This window comes from Nematolebias whitei, chromosome 16 (genome assembly GCF_014905685.2).
Source record: "Nematolebias whitei isolate Nwh7 chromosome 16, NemWhi1, whole genome shotgun sequence".
NCBI classification, from domain to species: domain Eukaryota; kingdom Metazoa; phylum Chordata; class Actinopteri; order Cyprinodontiformes; family Rivulidae; genus Nematolebias; species Nematolebias whitei.
Window position 1 is genome coordinate 9,460,802 of NC_056513.1, and position 15,970 is coordinate 9,476,771.

General features: G+C 40.1%; 2 protein-coding genes across 2 annotated transcripts in view; both read right to left on the reverse strand.

The window, feature by feature from the left end:
• Positions 1-8,037, reverse strand: part of LOC119423065 (tensin-4) — a 13,454-nt gene extending 5,417 nt beyond the window's left edge. Inside the window, exons 1-4 of the mRNA XM_037690473.1 lie at positions 8,005-8,037; positions 4,881-5,143; positions 2,047-2,380; positions 968-1,374 (exon numbers count right to left, since the gene is read on the reverse strand). Coding sequence (XP_037546401.1) covers positions 968-1,374; positions 2,047-2,380; positions 4,881-5,115 — 976 coding nt within the window. The 5' untranslated portion in view covers positions 5,116-5,143; positions 8,005-8,037. The remainder of the gene's footprint in view (positions 1-967; positions 1,375-2,046; positions 2,381-4,880; positions 5,144-8,004) is intronic.
• A 3,759-nt stretch (positions 8,038-11,796) lies between these two features.
• Positions 11,797-15,702, reverse strand: ccr7 (chemokine (C-C motif) receptor 7). The gene is made up of 3 exons (XM_037690474.1): positions 15,687-15,702; positions 13,552-13,598; positions 11,797-12,888 (listed from the first exon to the last, which is right to left on the reverse strand). Exons 1-3 carry the CDS (start codon positions 15,700-15,702, stop codon positions 11,797-11,799), a joined length of 1,155 nt encoding a protein of 384 aa, XP_037546402.1.
• Between the last annotated feature and the right edge of the window lie 268 nt (positions 15,703-15,970).

A 15,970-nucleotide genomic window follows, 5' to 3' on the forward strand; every position in this document is an offset into this window, starting at 1 on the left:
GTCCATCATGATTGTAGTCTATCATGAGTGTGTGTGTCAGCGTCCATTTTGTGTGCTTCAGAGTCCAATTAAATTTATTTCTACAGCACCAAGTCACAACAGAAGTCGTCTCAGGACACTGAACAGAAACATTCATATATAAAAATAACAAGTTAACATTATTTATCTGAGGAAATAACTCCATCACAGAACTCTCATCTTGAGCAAACACGAAGGCGACAGTGGAAAGGAAGAACTCCCTCATGAGGAAAAAACGTTCAGCAGAACCAGGCTCAGGACAAGCGGCCATCTGCTTCGACCGGCTGGGTTTGGTAGGAACAGATACACAATGGCAGGACAAGAATCACATGTTAAGATAGAAATAATATCAAATGAAAATTATTCAATTTTAACAATTAATTTAAGGAAATGAGGTCAATATGTCCTCTTTGGGGCGACTGTGGCTGAGTGGTTAGAGCAGCCGTCCTCCAATGCGAGAGTTGGGGGTTCAAATCCACCAGCAGTCACATGCTGAAGTGTCCCTGGGCAAGACACTGAACCCCTCATCGCCTCTGATGTGTGTCCCATCAGTGTATGAATGTGATAAAGCTCCGATTAGTCTCATTAGAATGATTTGTTCAATTAGCTTTGTAGAGATCTAGTATAGAGCTGTATGAATGGGTAAATGAGGCACAGATTGTAGCGTAAAGCGCTTAAAGTGTCTTGAAATAAGATAGAAAGGCGCTATATAAATACAGTCCATTTACCATTTATCTAGTAGTCTAAGCTTAAGACAGCAGGACAAGCCAACCCTAACTATAGGAAAAAAGGAAAGTCTTAAAACTGGACAAAGTGTCAGCATCATGGACAGAAACTGGAAGTTGGTTCCACAAGAGAGGAGCCTGATAACTGGAAGATCTTCAGACGGTATCAAACCTTCAGATTAAATAAACTTTGGCTTTATCTCGCTGTAAAGCAGCGTTCTTACCTTCTGCTCTGCTCATGTGTGGACGGAACCAGAACTTTGACGTGTCCATGACAAACTTCATTGACGGTAAGCTGCTACAGAAACTGGCTATGTAACCTGGAGATCTTTGCTTGGAAGGAGACAGGGGAATGTTCTGGAACAGGTCAGCCCCTGGTCCTGGTGGACTGTGCAGGTCCGACTCCGGTTCTCCGTTGATGAGCAGCAGGGGAATATCCGTTTGAGAACCGGACAGTGAAGCAGGACTGCTCCATGTTCCTTTACTCTGGAGTCCATGAAGATGTCCGTGTTTGGTCAGGGACGGCCTGCAGTCAAACATCCGGGTTCTGGATCCTTCCGTGAAGGAACCGGGTGTGCAGGGAAGGATGGATTCTGTAGAGTCATGATCTTCTCCGGTCAGGGACAGGTTGCTGTTCGAAGAAGATATAAACATTATATATAAACAAATAAAACCTCACTGGACTTCAGTTCAGTCCATGGCAACAAACGTAAGAGACACAGACTAAAAAGTAAGTCTCGCTGTTCAGACAGTACGAATCGAGTCTTAAAGACTCTTGAACCGTGATCGGTAGAAAACTTTGATGGTCACACGCGTGAGTTTTTGTGTTTCTACAGCATTTTACGTAAAAAAAAATCTCACGTGAAAAAGAACCCTCACTTCCTGTTTTCAAGAGAACACTTTGAGCTCAAATAAAACGGATTCTGTTGAAGCTCAACGCAGCGTTCTCTGTGCTCCGAGGGTATTTGAGAGAAAACACCAGGTTCTCCAGCAGAAAGGAGAGAAAAATGTTGGCATTTTACTGTGTAATACGTTTGTGTGCCAAAAAGAGTCGCAGGAGAAAGACAAAGATTTGATCAGTTTAGACGAAGGCTGATGACATCATCGAGTGGCAGCTGAACAAAACCTGCTGTGTTTGTGTTAAAACTCTTGAAAAAGATCAAAACACCAGTTCAGTCATGTCAAGTCCAACTTTCCAAAACCCCATTGAGCTCCACCTTTCTTTTCCCCTATTATTTGTATTTTTTTTGTCTACATTAGACTTTGAACACAGTACTCGGGTGTATAATTAGCTCGTTTATACCTGCCCAGGATGTAGCTGGTGTCAGAGCACGTAGACGTGGAGAGGAGCGAGGCGGCGCTGTTCCTGTTGGACTGGGTGGTGCGTAGGGATCCCTGGGGAAAGTCTGGTTTGGGCGAGGGGTTTCTCCTGGGGGCGCTTCCACAGGGCAGCGGGGGCAGGACGGATGAAGGGGAGCCGGAGAACACCGGCGCACCTTGAGGCCTGCAGCTCAGGATTGGGATGGGGCTGCTGGGCGCTGCAGGTCGCACCGCGGTGGGCGAAGGGCTGGACGGACACCCCCTGGGAACCAGAACGCAGCGAGGAACTTCATCTGAGACGTCAGAAAACAAGGAGCCTGAAGGGAGAGAGGGAAAGGATTAGAAAGAGGATTAAAAAGAACAAGCAGTTCTCGAAGGAACAAGTATCACCTGAAGCTCTTTCTGTAACCGAACTGCAACCTGACCTGCTGCCAATTCACTGAATCCATCGTAAAATTAAAGCTCAGGCTACTGCTGAGCCTTCACTGGATCCCTGTTGGTTTTAGAGTTTTATCCATGAACTGAAAGAACCTAAAGGGACCGGCTCCTGTAGACCTGTCAGACCCCTGAGAGCTCCCACAGATCTAGATTCCTGCAAGTTTAGAGGCGATCGGGTCTTTAGTTGTTCCGAGGTCCAGGCTGGTCCACAGAGGTGACCAGGTCTCTAGATGTCCTGAGGTCCAGGACTGTGTTTTGTTGCTGTTTTTATTTTTGTTTGTTTTTATGATCTCTTGTTCAGTTTTGTCTTTTTATGTATTTATTTGTTAATTTGCTCTTTAAATTAATTTAATTTGACTTTCTGAGACGTGTTGCTGCTGAAAAATTCTAAATAACTTTTATTTTAAAAAAGGATAATTTCTTAATTTAATCATTTAAAGTTTATTATGTTTCTTTGTGAATAAAACCTGTTTCTGTTTAAGAGAATGGAAATCGTTGCATTTGGTTTTTATTTACAACTAGTTCCAACTTGGTCAAAGTTGGAAACTAAGATCGTCTTATTTTGGTCAAATTTGCTCCGCGGGCACAAATTTCAGCTCCACATCTGTAAAACCTCTGTTATTCGTGTCTTTATTGGTTTGACTCCATAAATCAGTCTAAGTCGTTCATCCTTTCAGACCCGAGCAGAACCACGTTTTCCACAATAAAGCTTCTGTTTTGTTCAGTCACAGTTTGTGAAATTGACAGGGTCAAGTTAAACCCCTGCACGTCCCAGAACTGTGTGCAGAATGGGTTTAACCTCGTTATATAACCTCGAGAGGAAAAAAAAAAAAGGTTCATATTTTTCCTGCAGGAACACGCAGAGATGCCTTTATTTTTTTTTTTAACAAATTGCTTTCCGAGGCGTTTTCCTTCTGTTGCAATTAGAACGATGACAGAAGTCTGAGCTTGTTCCTTCGGCCTTGTTGTGTTGAAGAAAATGAAGCCTTTAAATGAAAACACAGCCCGAGGTCAGGGATCTGCGTCAGACCGGTGGATTTTAAACTAAAGGAATAAAGACTAATGTTCCTAAAAGCTGGTAAAATCTGATGAGTAGAATCATTTAGAAACAGGAAGCAGGTACTCATCAACACGTGAACTCTTAAACGGCTTCTCATAACTATTCCTCAGCTTCCTGTCAACGTTTTCACCTCTGCTCTCCTCGCTGGTTTCACAAAGATGCGAGTGACTGTTTCCAAACGAGCCCAGCAGCAGGAAGTGATGTTCTCTGCCGTCTTACCTTCTGTACAGACTGCGAGGAGCCAGGGGTTCTGCTGCACCGTCTCGATACGTAACTTGGGGCCGACAGGGCGTGGTGTCGGTCCGGGCAGAGGTGGTGAATCGACCGCATGATTAAAAGTATTGAACGTGTCTCACAGGGTGTGTGCTTTTAAAAAGCTGCAGGCGGTCTGGGCTAACACTGCTGCATGTTTTACATGAAGCCAAACACATAAAAGGCTTTAAAAACAATAAAAATCATTAAAAACAACCAAATCTGTGGCAAATTTCAACATATAAGCAAATAAATAGACATAAAGAATATTAAAAATGCCCATCCTTTGCATGTTTATAAATTAAATGTCAAAACAAGATAAACAAAACATACGGCACATTATGCACCCGTTGACAAAATGTTATGCAGCAACGGCTCAGCGAAGAGCTTGTACAGCCTTTGACCTTGATTTGTGACCTTAAGGATAGGGTGATGAAAAGTGTATGAGACACTCTGTCTAGTAGTGCTGCAAATGTGTATCAAGTTTTCTTAAATTATCTTTATCTTTTAATAATTGTGCACATAGAAAAAATAGATTAAATTTATACTGAAGCCGGAGTCAAAAAAACTACTTTAATTTAACCTAATTTGAGAAAAGTATGAATTAAGCTGTGATGTTGCAAAAAAATTATGGTTTTAAACACTTTTTATATGAAAAATATTTACATATTTACCCCCAAAAACATTTATTTATTAGCACTAAACAAACTTTCTGACAAGTTTAATATCTGTTCAAATCCTGTCTAGAACAAAATGGATTTTTATCCTTGACCCTAATGTTGAATACAAACGTACAAAAAACCCCAAAAAAAATAAGTGGGCCGAGCACTGAGCCTTGAGGAACGTTGTCCCAAAACAATTCAAAATTTTAATTAATTTTCAAACCATGACAGATCTATCCTCCTTAAATTGTAGTTTAATCAGTCTTTTATTGTTTTTGTTAAATTTAAAGATAAACTTACAACCTTTATTTTAATTTTCTGTTTCAGTTTATTTCTCTACAAACACTAAAAATGTCTTCCTGTTTTAAATTCACGGCCAAGTTCAAAGTCAGTTTGACTCTTTACCTGCTGGGTTCTTTTTGCAGGTCGGGGTCTTGCTGACAGGAACTGGTTCAAACGTGGGGTCCAGTTCTATCATGAGTTGGTTCAGGTTTTCCAGGGTCATGTCCAGATCCGAGTCCTCGAGGTGACAGCTGGGCTGCTGAGCGACTGAGTCCTGGACCGAGTCCAGGCAGATGGTTTGGCCCACTCTCAGAACATGACTGGGTCTCACGTGGGCCATGCCTCCGGCAGTAGGCATCAGGTCAGGAGGGCTGGATTCTCTGGGACTGCAGAGGACACAAACACATCAGAACCTCTGGTTTTGTTGTTTTCACATCAGACGACTTTTTGTTCCGAGTGATGCAAACAATTTGACAAATAAACTCTAACTAAAGTGATAAATTGTAGAGTTTGTTTGCAAAAATCTTGGAGAGTTTAAACCGCTCAAAGAGAAAGAGAAAATAATACTGCTGGAAATTTTTCACTATGAATTAAACTAAACCTGTGACTGTTTAAAGATCTGAAGTCCGGTCCAGCCTTCTGTGACCCGTTTAAACGCTGAATGATGGTTCTGCTGGGAAGTCTGAGCTGCACGCAGCTGGATTTAATGGCTCATTTCACCTAAACTCATTGACTTCTATGAGGGGAAAATTTTATTGATTTTTTTCTGAATTTCATCTACGTCATAAAAAGTTCTGCTAACAGAGATTTTAGCTCATTATCTTAAAGTTTTCATGAACTTTCAGAAGAAAAATGACTAAAACCTTCAGTGTTCGTGTACTGGAACCCTCATTTTTATTTGATTCATTCTTAGTACATCTTTCACTAAAGTTTTAAATGTAGTTTTATCTTTATGTACATTTAATGCATGCATTTTGTAAACATTTAAATAGATTTTATAAGCATTGTTAAAAACCAGTCACTAGGGAGCACAAGCCAGTGTATCTCTTGTGCCAGTCCAAAGTCCAGGTAAACGGTGAGGGTTGTGTCAGGAAGGGCATCCAACGTAAAACACTTTTGCCAAAACTACAATGCGAGTTCATCAAAGTGAAACCATACCGGATCGGTCGAGGCCCGGATTAAGGCCCGGATTAAGAACCATCGCCACCGGTGCTGTTGACAAATACGGTGCCGGCAGGAATTGTGCTACTGTTAAGTTGAAGACCACGAGGAGGGAAACGTGTCAGGAGACAGAGAGAGAAGAGGAACGTGAAGAAAGTAGGACTGAGGGTTGCAACTCTAAATGTGGGGACAATGACAGGCAAAGATAAGAGAACAGGCTGACATGATGCAGAGAAGGAAGGTAGATGTTTTATGTGTCCAAGAGACCAAGTGGAAGGGCAGCAAGGCTACTGCTAGCATTGTTAAATGTTGATCAGAGTTCATTCAAAAAGGATTTTGTGAACGAACTGAAACTGAAAGGTGACGCGTGCAGAGAGCGCGAAACGACCAAACTGTGGTTTCAAGCATCACAAGTCATTTTCAAGCTCGACCGGAGAAATAAAAACACTTCCTGTTGGAAAGAATTAATGCAGGAGAGCCAAAACCATTCTGCTAATCTGCCAATCTGCTAATCGCTGAACGTTTTCATTTACTGGATTATCGTTTGCACTAACTTTGGAAATCATTAGCAGAATTAGCTTCTGCTAAATTAGGTTTGACTAACTTTAGGTCAGCTAACAAAATTCACAAGCTTCCTGTCTGTTGTGGGCGTGTCTCAAAGAATCCGTTGGGCTCGCTATTGGCTGACTGTGTGTATGCGTGACGTGATTGGTCGATGCAGCTTCAACTGGAAGGAGGTGAAGATGTGTGACACAGACTGAGTGACAGTCGTCTTGGCGGTTAACGGTTTAGCGTTAGCTTACGCTAATTTTCTTTTACCTGTTTAGCTTTAGCTAAGCTAATTTTTTAGTTAGCTGTGCCCACCATTAACCAAATTAAAGTCTTAGATTAAACTTTAGGATGCTAGAACCTCAATCAGTTTTTTAGTTTGACATCGGAGTGTGGAGGCAACAGGTCCAGGAGAGAAACCCAGACCTCCCTCTCCCCAAAGACTCCAGCTCCTCCGGGGGGACTCCAAGGTGTTTCCAGACCAGAGAGGATACATAATCCCTTCAGAGAGTTCTGGGTCTGCCCTGGGGTCTCTTCCCAATGGGACATGCCATAAAAGCCTCAAAAGTGAGGTGCCCTAATCAGATGAACCACCTCAACTGACTCTTTTTGATGCAGAGGAGCAGATCTCTAAGGCCGAGCCTGGACATGTAATGAAGGAAGCTCATTGCACCGGCTTGGATTCAGGATCTGATTCTTTGGAAACTGCAACATAGACAGGCCAGTAAATCAATTTAGTTTGATTAAACTCTTCACCACGACTGACCGAAGCAACGCCCTCATTACTGAGAATGAAGCCCGTCTCTGTCTTCCACTCCATAACTCAGGAACAAGATGCCCAGACACCTGAACTCCTCCTCCTGAGGCACAGAGACTCGACCCTGGTCTTGTTTACATTTTATCACCTGAAGTTGGTCGTTGCCTTCAGAACTCCAGGACCTAACGGTGAAGAGACGCTGCCTGAATGATGCAACTCATGGCTGATATCAGCAGAGGCTGAGCAACACCAGGGAGGGTCGGCTGGCGTCTCATCAGGCAGGGCGTGGAGCCCTCTGAGTCATGCAGGTTACCGACTGTCGCCATGGTTACAGCTATGTTTACCCTGCAGGTCCAAACTTTAGAGAGCGTGTGCTAAAAGGCGTGAAACACGTGAAGTTTGAACTCTAAAATCAGCTCCTGTGCATGAAGCAGAATCAGACAAGCTGTAATCAGACTTAAAGACACCCAGATTGCTTTATATATATATATATATATATATATATATATATATATATATATATATCTTTAAAGTATCAAGAAGGAAATTCAGTCAAAAATAAATAAAAATATTTTTGGTGGTGACATGTTGATATCAGTTGCAGAGGAACTCCTTTAAATTCTCTAATATTAAACTTACACAGGAGTCCATAAAGTTTTGTGACACTTTACTTTCTTATTTTTACTCTTTAGAACAGTCAAAACTTTGACCTCCCCTGTTTTTGTTCTGAAGAGCATAAACGAATCAAAACATCTCGGAGTAAAACATTAAATATCTTACCTTAAATTCCTGAGCTCAGGTTTCTGTTGCTCCTTCTTCAGATTTCTCCTCTCCTGGTGCAGCTTTTATTTATAAAATCCCAGCCCCGTTTCCTGTCAGCCAATCAGCAGTGAGGATGTAAATCTAGCTTCAACATAATTATACTGTATCTTATTACTGATTTAATGTGTAGCTGGAGGCCGCTTCACCAGGAGAACCAGGAGGTTCTAATGCACAAAAATTATCAAGATTAATAACAAATAAAACGTGTGCTGTTTGTTTTAGCGATTGTAAAAAGGTTGTTTTATGAATTTGTTTGCAATAAACAGAGCTTTTTTAGCAACATATACACTTGTTTGTTTTGAAAAAAAGTTTAATCTTCAAAAACAAAAGAGCAAAAAATTAGCTAAAAGCTAAAGGTGTCATAGGGTTAGCTAAAAGCAGAATTGCAAAATGTTAGCTAAAAGATAATGATAGCTAACATTAGAATGAACTAGAAGTTTAAAATAGTGTAACCATCCGAGTTGTTTTTCTTCACTAATACGACAAAGTGTGAGTAAACTCAGGTCACGGGCACAGGACTGCTCTTCAATGTTCATTACTGCAGGGATGTGTATAATAAACAGCATAATATTCCATCAGTATGTGTGCAACAGTTGCATGCATGGATCTCCACCAGATTCCAATATCGCTTTTTCTTTTCTGTGTGATCGTATACTTTATTTTTCCTCCTCAATATATTCATGCAACAGTTTTACATTTTACAGCAAAACACGTTTTCTTTTCCCATAAAACACAGTTAACAGCATGAAAACAGTAACTGTCAGTTATGACAGTAAAACATTTTAAAAACACATTACATATTCATACACATTTCAGCCTACCTGGTATAATAAACAACACGCAATATTCTATCAGTATGTGTGCGACAGTTGCATGCATGGATCTGTTCAGGGCAAAAAGATAAAGAACCTGTTATCAGAAAAACGACTAGCAGCGGTTAGCTTCTATTAGCTTAGCATGCTAACCGGCGCAAATCTCATCCATAAAGTCGTTATTTGGACACAAACACGGCAAGACCTTCACAAAATACACTAACAGTGCTCATACACCCGTGACAGGTTTTATGGGTTAGTTAATTTAGCATAAATATGACTTTAAACTGATGTTGAGTGTAGAATGGGCTCGCTTACCTCAACCAACTTCCATTATCACTTTGCTGGGGGGAGCGGAGCGCGCGCCTGAAGGACCCTTCGCATGCAACTGTGCCAAACTACCAGTAGGTGGCGCCAGAGAAATAATAACATCAGTTTTGGTGATTCCTTAAACTTTTCATCTCGGTTACAATGGTAAAAGACTAGATAAATGTTCAAAGTTAGCTAAAAGTTGTAAAACTTTAGCTAAAAGTAGCAAAAGGCTAAAAAAGATAAAGGTAGCAAAAGGCTAGCTAGAGCCAAAATTAGCAGAAGGCTAACTAAAAAGTAAAATGAGAAAACAACTAAACTAAATCAGAGCTAAAAGCTAAAATGCTAATTTAAAATAGCAAAAGGTGAGCTAAAAGTTCAATATGGCAAGATGTGAGCTAAAAGTGGCTAAAGGCTAAAAAGTTGAGCTAAAACGGTAACTAAAAAAAAAGCAACAAGTTAGCTTAAAGTTGCAAGGCCTAGCTAAAACTTTAAAATAGCAAAAGAAAAAAGCTAAACTGTTGCTCAAAATATCAAAAGATGATCTAGAATTTAAATGTAGCAAAATGCTAGCTAATACTACCAAAAGACTAGCTAAACATTTCAAAGCTAAGGTTTGCAAGGTGGCTAAAACTAAGAAAAGACGAGAAAGTTTGCTGGAGCCATTTTAGTATATTATTTATATGAAAGTTAAATCAGCATTCAGACAAAACAACTAAAATGTCTTCAGAGTCCCACGTCCATCGAGAAGTCTGTCTTCATTTTTGTCTCATCGCTGTTAGCCTTACCCAGATCTTTGTTATAACAAAGATCTAGCAATGCTATAGCATTGCTAGCAAGTATTAGCATTAGCCTCTGTTAGCATTAGCAGTTAGCCACTGAGCTCTACTTTTCATGTGCATGTTGAAAATCTTAATTCATACTTAATTCATTTCTTTTTACATTTTCTTACTGTTTTTTTTTTTTATTCTAAAATTTGCTTTTTATCTGATGATTTTTGTCTCTGTGTTAGTGCAGAACAGCACCAAATCATTATGAGCAACATATTTGTTTTCTTAAAAAAAAAAAAAAAAAGTTATTTTAGTGTGATTTCTAATGAAATGCGGCTCTTTGTTGTTGTTTTATGTGTGACGTTCAGAAATTTGCCTCTCGTTCTACTTTTAGTAACTCTAGAAACCACAAGTAAACCTTCTACAAGCCAAACGTTTGAAGATGTCCTGACGGTTTGATTGCAAGAAAAACATGATAAATTAGTTTTGTTTTTTCTGCGTCATCTGTTCAGGATTCCTTGTTTTGAGTTACGAGCTTTAGAAAATACACTTAATCAAAATTCTTGGTGTTTTCTCGTTTAGTTTTGGTCATGAAAACAACACAAGCACTCACAGCACCTCTGCTTTATTTTTACAAATAGTTTTAAATCAGCATCTTTAAATCCCTTCTGCAGACTTCAGGCACAGAAACACCAACTTTAAACCCTAAAAATTCAAAACAAACAAAAGATTCTTCAAACTGTTGCTGTGAGAGGAATGAGTCAAACGGTCTCTGTGAAATCTGCACCTCGGAATCCGTGTGAAAAGGTCCCAAACCGTGAAATGTAACACCTGAAGAGCAGAATGAGAAGTTTTCACGAGAACGGAAAGGATTAGCAGTCGGAACAAGCGTCAGCAGGTAAATGTGTCTGGAATACGTCGTGCGGACTTGTGCGTTTGAGGTTCAAATAGCGCTGAAATCTGTCTATAAAAGGGGCGGGGTCTTTCCTCCAGCTCTGACACACCTGAGAGGTGAGTCAGGTGTTCAGGCTGATTATTTGTTGACTGCCAGGAAAGGCAGGCGATCATGTAATTTCCTGTGTCTGTGTGTTGTCTCAGGACCCTTTTTTCGGGTTCAGACCTGTAATTACTGTTAATTCATCGGATCGGGTGGGGTTCGAAGATGACGGCTACGGGCTGGGGCCGGGTCGGATTATTTGGACCCGAGTGCAACTCTACGCTGATGGAGCTCGAATAAAATATACCTTTATTTTATTTTGAAACAAAACACTGTCGAGACACCAAACACTTACAAAAACCGAGGATCAGACTTTCGGAAGCTCTGGGAGACTCGAGGCACAGACGGTCTGGATGAGGTGCAGGAACACAACGATCAACTGAAGAGGAAAAACTACCGGGGAACTAACAAGACAGGGGCTGATGAGCAGAGTGACTGCAGCTGTGAGTGAGGGTGCAGGTGTAGAGGGGCGTGGCTAACTGAGTGGAAAAGTACTGACCCAGGGAGAATGGGCTGGTGACGCAGAGCAACCAACAAGAAAACTTGAACAAAAAGGGACAAAACAATGACCCAAAGAAAAGAACCCAAAAAAGTAAACGCACGAAAAAAAAGTGACTGCTCATGTTTGGTTACTTTAGATTTGTGGTGCATAAACAGCACAAAAACAAGACACAAGTGTGGTTTAATCTCTGAGTTTGAATGCTTTACTTTGTTTTATTGACACTAAAACCATTTACAGCCCTGTACACTGTGGAAAAAGTCAAAAAACAAACTAAAAGCAAAAGAGCAAAAAGAACTTAGAACGTAGACAAAACATTTGCAAAAATACATTTTTTGATATTTACATGTGAAGCTATTGTCCTTAAGTGTCTTTGGGTGATGTGATGAGAAGTTTGGGAGAGATGGTGGTGGTGGTTTCAGTGTCGAGGCCAGCGGAGCTCCTCCTCCTGAAGGTGCACCTGTAGAACATCTCCTGACTCATGCAGCCATTGTCCTTCAGCAGCTTCAGCAGGTCGTGACGAAACTTCACACCGATAAATGCGTAGACGAAGGGGTTCAGGCAGCACCGCAGGAAGGCCACGCACTGCGTGACGTCGGTGGCGTACAGAAGGTTGTTGTCGTAGTCGCAGTTGATGGTTCCCCCATTTCCAGTGACCACTGTGGTCAAGAAGAGGACCACGTTGTAGGGCACCTGGGAGGCCAGGAAGACGACGACCACTGCGAGGATCACCTTGATGGCCTTGTTCCGTTCGAAGCTGCGAGCCTGGCAGAGCGTCCGGATGATGCTGCTGTAGCAGACGCTCATGACCAGAAGAGGAAGAAGGAAGGCCAGAACGATCTGGCTAGCCTGGAGGCTGACGCGGAGCGTGTCCGTGTTGCTGGAGAATGGAGAGCAGCTGCCATTGTTGATGTTGGTGTAGACTATCTCTGGGATGGAGAAGACCAGCGCCATGACCCAGATCACAGCCGACGACACCTTGCTGAAGAGGACGGCCTGTGAGCGGTAGCGGTGAGCGGACACGGCCTTGGAGATGGCGAAGTAGCGGTCGATGCTGATGAAGGAGAGCAGGAACATGCTGCTGTAGAAGCTGATCTTGTAGATGGCGTGCATGGCTTTGCACAGAGCCAGGCCCAGAACCCACTGCGACAGGGAGTTGGCCGCCCAGAAGGGGAGCGACAGCGCAAAAAGCAGGTCCGCGAAGGACAGGTTGAGCAGGTACACGTCCGTCATGTTCCTCAGACGCTTGAAGTAGAAGACGGTGAGGATGACCAGCAGGTTCCCGGCCAGCCCCAGCAGGCAGATGATGCTGTAGAAGATCGGGATGAACCAGCGCTGGAAGTTACGGTTCGATTGTTTCACACAAAGTACCGGCATGTCGTCATAGAAGTCACTGGAAACGGTTTCATTGTCGTAGTAGGCCGTCGTATTCTCTGCTTCTTCGGACAAACAAGACTGTAAACAAAGATAAACAAAGGGGAGGAGCCTTCTTTATTCCTTTTAGGTGCAGCACAACAAAACGCTGGACCAGGAACAACCAGGATTACTAACGTCTAATTCTTTTGTTGGACGTCATCAGTCGTTGCCAAAAGGTGAAAAGGGACAATAGTGTTTTTGCTTGTGTGTGGATGGATTTTTATAAAACTCTCTGGAAACATTCACTGGATGACTTTGAATTAACCCAATTCAAGATGGCTGCCACAACCAATTGGTCTTACAAAGCACACCAGCAAAAATGTCCAGATCATGGAGATAAGCCTGAAGGGACTAGATGCCCATTCAGAATTTTTTTAGGTTGGTCTCATTTCTTGTTTGTTACACAAACAAAAATATTTATCATCTTCTTAGTGGTGATGTTTTGTTGATAAATGAATAAAACCCTAAACTACCCAGTTTATTAGCTGTAAGACAACAAAACAGAACCAATGGAGGGTGATGTGAATACTTGTGCAAACCTCTGTTGATAAAAACTCCAGAAAATAAATAAAAATACTACATTCTTAAAAATGCATTAAACTTTTAAGTCCTAAATTCATTTTTAATAAAAGTCAGTAATGAGGACAATTTAAAGGCCAAAGTTTAAATCATTAGTTTGCTTTTATTTGTAACTTTTCTCACCTTGAACCAGGTCCAGATCAGCAGAGCTGACAGAAGGTTCTGGAGATCTGAAACACACACAGAGTTTATTTAGAGTCTAAACTTTGTGTCGCTTTTTCTCCCAAAGTCTTTTGCAAAAATCATTTGATCTCTTTTCTGTCATTTTCAGGGTCATTTCCCCAGATTTCCTAAATCATCTTTACAGTTTTGTTTCTGTGTGTACTTGTATACAGAACATAGCTGAAAACCACAATGGACTGAGGGAAAATATTCAGTTCTCTGTTGTAAAGTTCTCTACTGTGAGTCACTTTACAGAAATATAAAAAAAAAAAAATAAACACACATATAAAACATTAATTTAACAGTACAGTAATATTATTGTCAATAAAAATACAGTAAAGAGGCAATAAAACAAACTGTATCGTAAAGTAAAATACGACACCGTAAAGTAAAATACTGTTTTGATACTGTAAAGTTAAAACATCAATGTTGAATGCTGTATGAAGAAATGAGGGCACGTATTGTGTTGTAAAGAGCTTTGAGTATCTTGATAAGATAGAAAGACGCTATATAAGTACAGCCCATTTACCATTTACCATCAGTTGTATTGTAAATGACGTATTGTAACTGTACAGTAAATTGAGGTTTTGATACTATAAAGTAAATTAAGGTACTGATAATGTAAAGTAAAATAAAGTAATGGTACTGTAAATACAATAATGATACTGTAAGTAAAACTGTTTTATACTGTAATGAAAAATACAGTACCAATACTGTAAATACAGTATCAATACTGTAAATTAAATACAGTATCAATACTGTAAAGTTAAACACAGCAATGGTATTATAAATGAAGTAATAATACAGCAAAGTCAGAAGCCATTTTAATCTTTAAAAGTAAAATACAATAATACAGTACATTTAATTACAGGAATGGCAATGTAAAGTAAAATAGTGCATTGTAAATAATAATACTGTAAAGCAGCAATAGTACTGTGAATAATGATACTGTATAGTTAAATACAGTATTGATACGGTAAAGAAAATTACAGCAGTGGTACTGTAAATATTCATACTGTAAAGTAAAATACAGCAATAGTACTGTAAATAATGATACTGTAAAGTTAAATACAGTATTGATACTGTAAACTAAAATACAGCAGACTATAAATAATGATAGTGTAAAGTAAAATACAGCAATAGTACTGTAAATAATGATACTGTAAAATTAAATACAGTATTGATACTGTAAAGTAAAAATACAGCAGACTATAAATAATGATAGTGTAAAGTAAAATACAGCAATGGTACTGTAAATAATGATACTGTAAAGTTAAATATAGTATTGATAATCTAAAGTAAAATACAGTAGTGGTACTGTAAGTATCGATACTGTAAACTACAGTAATATTACTGTACAGTGTGGATACTAAAAAGTAAAATACAGCAGTGATTCTGTAAATAATGATATTATAAAGTAAAAATACAGTAAGAATACTGTAAATAAAGTAACGATACTGCAAAGTAAACAGTTTTACAGTGAAATAATTAATATAAATGTCTTGTTAATAGTTTTTGTTGTAGGTGAATTTCCTCTTGAGGTGTCTGTCAGATGATAGGTGAGGTTGGCGTTACTTCCTGTCCAACCAGCTGTTTGACTCAGTGGAAAACAGTTTAGCTTCTTATTTACCACAGCCAGGTCTTTAAACGGCCGTCGGTCTCTCAGAGTCACAAATAGAACAACCTCTGACTGACAACAAGCTTCTGAGTGAAGGTTCTCACAGAATAATATCACTAACTGCCAGCTTTAAATTGAAATATGTATATATATTAAAACGTTTACAAATACTATCTATTCAGTGTATTTTTGTACAGAAGTTCAACAGTGACAACATTAGGACTCTTTAAAAACATAATTGTAGTTTTTTCAGGTTAAAATGTGCATCTTTATTTATTTACTGTTTTTAAACAAACAAATGTGTAAAATGTCACCTGTAAACTTGATCTTTGGTCATACAGATGTGTGCACCCACTGGACTAAACTAACAGAACAGGTGCAGCGACATCCCAGGTAAATAAAAACAGCCATCACTGAAGGTTTCATTCTTCTCTCGGCCTCAGAAGCCTTAAACCCAGAGCTCGGGTCAGATACTCACCGCCGGCAGCCGTCATGTTGGTTCTGGACGAGAAGCCTCTGCGTCTGTGTTTGATGGTGGTTTCCCTCAATCAGAAAGAACACATTATTTCACGGAAACTCTCTCTCTCCCCCTACCCTCAAATCACATGAGAGACAAAACCACAACTTAAATCATGTTTTTGTTTCATGAAACAAACCTGCAGAAGAAAAGGTTTGTTTAAAGCTCAACGGGACAAAAATGAAATGTTTGATGCATCGAGCACGTTTCCTATAAACTCGAAGGCTATGATAACAGTTTTTGTA